The sequence below is a fragment of the Myripristis murdjan genome, chromosome 3 (assembly GCF_902150065.1).
Source record: "Myripristis murdjan chromosome 3, fMyrMur1.1, whole genome shotgun sequence".
NCBI lineage: Eukaryota > Metazoa > Chordata > Actinopteri > Holocentriformes > Holocentridae > Myripristis > Myripristis murdjan.
Genome location: NC_043982.1, coordinates 13140815 through 13146776, shown reverse-complemented (window position 1 = coordinate 13146776; position 5962 = coordinate 13140815). Strand labels below are relative to the sequence as shown.

Sequence of the window (5962 nt, the reverse complement as noted above, 5' to 3'; positions counted from 1 at the left end):
AATTACTGGCTTGCGGTACCAGCCGGTGCCGCGGCCGACCCGCCTGATGCTGACCGGTGGCTTTTTTATTCAAACAAGATTTTGTCCATATAAAAAGTACACTGTAAAAAAAAATACCCTGAGAAAACTCAAATTATCAAGGCAACATGATGCAAGAGATTTTTGAGTTTTCTCAACAATTTACTACTGTTGCTGACATTACTAATGTTTACAAGTTTAGACAAGAGTTCTGCCAACTTCAATCTTCTTGTTCACTTAATTATGATATTCTTGTGAGGCTAACTACGAAATACTTGCTTCAATGCCATGTATTTCTACCTTCAACAAACACCGATATTCTTGTGAAGGTAACTATGAAATACTTGCTTCAATGCCATGTATTTCTACCTTCAACAAACACCGATATTCTTGTGAAGCTAACTATGAAATACTTGCTTCAATGCCATGTATTTCTACCTTCAACAAACACCGATATTCTTGTGAAGCTAACTATGAAATACTTGCTTCAATGCCATGTATTTCTACCTTCAACAAACACCGATATTCTTGTGAAGCTAACTATGAAATACTTGCTTCAATGCCATGTATTTCTATCTTCAACAAACACAGATTTTCTTGTTGAATAAACATAGAATTCTTGCCTCAGAGAGTTAAAACTTTCTTTGTAAATCAAGGAACATTTATGTTGCTGTAATTGTATTTAAAGAATGCTCAAGAAATTAGTGAATAAATAATTAGAAATAAATATAGTAAAAGAACACACAACTGAGAGTTAGCTGAACAGTTAGCGGTTTATTCCTCTTGAGAAACATGACAAGTAAAATCAACACTCAGAGCCGCCTGTGAAATATGACACAAATGCCACAAATTTCTTTTTTTCAAAAGCAAAGACATAGATTCTGAAAACGGCTATGCAAGTGTACCCATACACTGAAATGTTAGGTTAGCACTAACCATAATAAACTTGACCAGTTTACAGTTGTAAATGCACTGAGGTTTTAGTAACAATGAATTTCCACAAATCTTGTGAAAACAAATAAAACTTAACATGTTATAGCAAAATGTGTCATAACATACTACAAAAAATAAATAACATAACAAAAAATAAAAATCCAGTGCATCTTCTGAACTGGCCTTTCACAATTCCAACTTTTTCACAGGCAAACAGGACTAAAATTCTTAAAATTACTGTCTGCAAGCATGTATACACTGAAGTTGTAGTTGAGGATAAACGATGAACTTGAATAGTTAAAACACTCAATATGCACCTCTTAAGAACGTCCAACTGACACTAGAGTTTCACAGATTTTTGTCACTCTATTTCAGAGCCAAAGGGGACTTAAATGTTAAAATTACTGGCCTTGAAGTTTTACATGAGCCTTAACCATAATGCACTAGAACAGGTGAAACACGGTTAGTCATGTCTAGCTCCCCTATCAACATTCACAGCAAAAGCTTTGTTTTCAGAGACCTTGTGCGCTGCGAGCATCGAGAGCCAAGCTCAAAAAAGATACTCTGAATTGCTTCGAAGGTATACCTCATCTTCTTTGGATAGTCAATGTTCATGGCGTACAGAAGGCCAAAGAGGTATGCAAAGGCAGTACCGAGATCTGGTAGGTCATGCAGGATGATGGCCCCTTCCAACACAACAGCCAGGTCTCGCACATTTGGTGATGATATGGTGGCATCATCGTCTTCAATGATGGTGAGGATGGCAACAGACACACCTCTGAGCACTCTCTCTTCAGGTTCAGTGTCCTGAGGAAAGTAACAGATACATGATTGAGTGTTGAGGAAAACTAAAAGACCAAATAAATTTTTTGTGCATTTTTTTCCCATTGTCAGTGAACTCATTCTTAAAACATCTCACAAAATGTATTATGCACAAAATGATTAGCATCAGTTATGAAACGATACTTTAAATGTAAAAGCTACATCAAGCAATATTACTTGCATTTTTTAAGTCTATTTCCTATAGTTAATATTTTCTTACCAAACACTGCAGGAAAAACTCAGTTGTGTCATCCCGGACAAAAATGGGCAGGCCTCTCAGTGCTGCTGTCTGTCGGTGAAACACAATGTTCGATGTCTAAAGAGTATTCAGGGGAAAACACACAAGCCCATCAATTAGTAAAATGCCATAGTGCCACAAAGTTATACAAAATGTAAAATCAAATCTTTGGTACAGGGTGTCTACAGGTGTCAGTATGAAATGTAATCCTTTTTACTACCTTTTTAAGATAAATTGTAATAAAATTTAAGACTATTTTTTAAACAAATTTCCTTTTTTAAAATTTACAAATAAGCATAGCTGAGCACATCATGGTAAGTACTACACATTTGGCCTAGTGCAGAAGTCAGTTTTAGGCAGAAATGGCTTCCTTTAGGTTAGTTAGATAGCGTGTAATAAATCTAGCCATTACTTTCTTCCACATAGCAACTGGGACAGGTAACTATAAAGATTTTCTTGGATTTCCTTCTACAGGATACTCTTGGCAGTATTTTTATTAGAAGATACATGTTTAAAAGGGAGTCAATAACGCGTTTCTCATCAGCTTTGTCAGATTCGCTCTACCTTTGCATAAAAAAAATGTTATAACTGACCGAATGACACTTAATGACAACATTCATAAACACTCAAAGCCTAATTCATAGTCATGACAGGTGTCATGCCATGGTTATGACAGTGTCATGTCAGTCTTATGCACACCCCTTCAAATAAAGTGTTACCAAATTAGTTAATACTGTGGTGAATCATTTGTGATATTTTGACTCTAAAACCCAATTGGTATGTGATAACTTCAATTATGTTTATGACAATGCTGCTATTTACTGTTGAGATTGAATTTGACAGCTGACTTTTTCTATTTTGTTGCTTTTTTCCTATGACATTGACTAGACCTTGAGACACACTGGGTGTTTCATATACTATATCTATTTATACATTATTAATTGATAGGTTTAATTGATTGGTAGGTTTAGAGTTTTGTAATATCAGAAAGGTTGACTTTGATGCAGAAGAGCTTGACTATTTTTACAAAGACAAATAAAAAGATGGATAAATGAAATTAGACCAATGTTTATGTGGAAATTAAGACCACAAATTAAAATTTAAAACTACTTGATTACTTTTATGATCCAATATTTATAAAATTGAATTTTAGACACAAAGACTTTTTAGGGACCTGCAGACACCCTCTGTGTCTCTGTAGTCAGAAATCATATTCATGCTATCATCAAAATGCCAGGCGAAGGATCAGTTCATATTTTCATCTAGCAAAAAAGGCTTTGGTGGACACTGCTCCAGATGCTGCTGAAAATATCAAGTGCTAAAGGTTTAGAAGTCTAAGTGAGGAAAAACCATTTTCCCTCAATGTTTGTATGCTTTTAACTTTTTTTAACTAGTGCCACATTAACAATAGAATGTCACTCACCTGTTCATCAAGTGTATCCAGCAGGTCTTCCATCTTCTGACCAAAAGCTCCCTTCCTAGCACGGTACAGTCTCAGCAGGCGAGGCACATAAGTGTCAAGGGATGCCCTCAGAGTGCCCAGGAGGTCTTTGCTGGTGATCCGATGAAATTCTTCACATATCTGAACACAACCAACAGAACAATGTAATTTGACTGTAACCACAATGTAAGGGTTTTGCTATATACAAAATTCCTGGATAGCTGTCTTGTTTAAAGTCTGTGCCATCTTAAATGCCTGGCCATGTTACCAACAGCAAAACCTATTCCAAAAAGCTTTGCACTCAATGGTGGTGGCTGATGTGTATTTTCATGAGATGCACAACAAGACTGTTTGATGCGGGAACCACCTGAGTGCAGTCAGTGTTTCCCAGGATGACAGCGTGACGCTGGCATAACCCAGATGAGCCGCTCGTGGAGGAAGAAGCATGTTGTTAATTGTTAATGGTGAAGCATCTAAACGATCAAAACCAGCGTGGTACTGAATGACATCTTCACCAGCCAGGTGTGTTCACTGTGGCTTTACCTGCTCAGAAAATGTCCTCATCTTTTGACTTAATACCAGATAACGGCTCTCCCTCTCTCTCCTCCTGCAGAGGCACGTGTGTGGGACAGGAACGAGGGGAGGTTGTCTACTAATTGCTTGATCGCGGATGACGTCGAGAAATTGAAATGAAAATACACATAAGGTCAATATGCTGGTGTTCCAGCATATTTTATATGCTGGTGTTCCAGCATATTGACCTTATGTGTGGTGCAATTATACCGCTTACCGCGTTATTTAGCCGCACGGAATCACCACAGAGGGAATTCCTTCACCGTGATAGCCCTAATCTTGAGAACTGATAATTCAATAAAAATCAGATCATGACATATCAATTGTTTGACAGTTGCAGTAAATGACATACTTCCTGGCCGGATATTAAAAACAAAAATAACAAACAGGCAAAACACTGGTATTACAAATTTTGGGATGGGCGATTTAGTGGTGTATTTCAGTCCACCTCTGACAGCAGATCCTCTATTTTTTCCAATCATAGTCAATGTAGTATAATCACTCCTGCCCACACTGCAATGAACATATGAATAAGACAGTTACTACATAAATGAAGACAGCCTTACCTCCTCCTTGGAAAACAGTGCAGGCCATCTCTCCTGGACCTCTGACACCATAGGCTGCTTCTCTACTACCTCTCTCCGCCTAAGGGAAAATGTCAGCTCCATCTTGTGCCGTATCAATGTCGTGTCCTTTTTCTTCTTCTTCATTTCATCAACTAGAGCAACTCTTTCCTCTTCAAGAGTAGAATCATCATGGTGTTGTGGATAATCTGGGACATGATTGACCTCTCCACGTTTGGGCTTTTTCAAGGTGAACGGACCATCATCCTCATCTTCCCCTTTTCTTTTTCTGTTTACATCCACCTCAACACAGCCTGCCTGACGCAGCTTTGACCTGTAGTTTCCAAGCTTGTACTTGATACTTGTTTTCCATCCATCATAGCCTGTGATGCTACCTGGCTCCTTCAGGCAGGGATACTTGAGAACCAGCGAAGAGGCAACTGATTCAAGTTCATCTTTCTCAGGGTAGCTTTTGATTTCAAAAATTGCCTGTGCAATTTTATCCAAAATTTCCATTTTAATGTCTCTTGTCACATCAAGGCCCTTCTTTGACTTTTCATATGTCTCATTGCCCTTACGCAATTTCAGTTCAATATCATATGAGAACTTGGGGATAGGAAAAGGAATGGGCCACTGGGCAACATTCCTTAAGTTGTGCTGCATTGAATCAGTATAGCTAGATCTGAAATCTCCAGAGTGAACACTGGCAGTATCCAGAGAGGAGACTGAACAAATGGAATGGTCACTGGATTGGTTAAGTAGAACAGAATCATCCCACATAATATGCAGCACTGCACGTTCATCTGGTAATTCAGACATTTCTGTCAAGTTGCATAGTGCATTTCCAAACTGAGGATCCTCAAACTGTAGTGAGAAATCACCTTCAACATTGAGTCTCTCTTTAAGTACATCAATCAGTTGGTTGACAGACTCTGGTGCTTCAGGAAGCTGGACTCTCCGGGCTTCTCTTGAGGACAGAACTACTCGAAGTAACAAAGGCTGAAAAGAGAGAGAGGGGAGAAGGAGTGGGGGGTTAGAAAACATTTGACACCGACAATGGCTGCACATGACAGCTTTTTCAGATTTAGCTACTGATTATTCTTGATTAGTTAATAATTTACTTTCAAAGTGTGAAAAATAAAGCCAAAAGTCTCATGTTATCAGAATGCAAAGTCAAGTCTTCAAGTTGCTTCCTTATGCCAGGTTCAGATAGGACACAGAGGGACTGCGAAGTGAAAATTCATGCACATGCATCACAAAGGTGGCTCATGTACATAATTTGAATGGTCAAGTACGTATGGTTCTTATGGCTGGACCGTGTTATCAGCATTATTTCAGTTACTATTGCTCTAGAAATTATGCTGTTTTGCCTAT

General features: G+C 38.2%; 1 protein-coding gene across 1 annotated transcript; it reads right to left on the bottom strand.

The window, feature by feature from the left end:
* Window positions 1–772: 772 nt before the first annotated feature.
* On the bottom strand, window positions 773–4820 carry LOC115356989 (uncharacterized). Its single transcript, XM_030048305.1, has 4 exons — window positions 4592–4820; window positions 3435–3593; window positions 1994–2089; window positions 773–1758 (listed from the first exon to the last, which is right to left on the bottom strand). Exons 1-4 carry the CDS (start codon window positions 4733–4735, stop codon window positions 1444–1446), a joined length of 714 nt encoding a protein of 237 aa, XP_029904165.1. The 5' UTR covers window positions 4736–4820; the 3' UTR covers window positions 773–1443.
* Between the last annotated feature and the right edge of the window lie 1142 nt (window positions 4821–5962).

What these genes read in the sequence shown, in the direction of transcription:
- LOC115356989 (XM_030048305.1), bottom strand. Translation starts at nt 4,735, where the DNA reads ATGAAGAAGAAGAAAAAGGACACGACATTGATACGGCACAAGATGGAG. An exon ending in TGGATACACTTGATGAACAG is followed by an intron (nt 2,090 to 3,434) that starts GTGAGTGACATT and finishes AATACTCTTTAG; the next exon opens with ACATCGAACATTGTGTTTCA. An exon ending in AGTTTTTCCTGCAGTGTTTG is followed by an intron (nt 1,759 to 1,993) that starts GTAAGAAAATAT and finishes TACTTTCCTCAG; the next exon opens with GACACTGAACCTGAAGAGAG.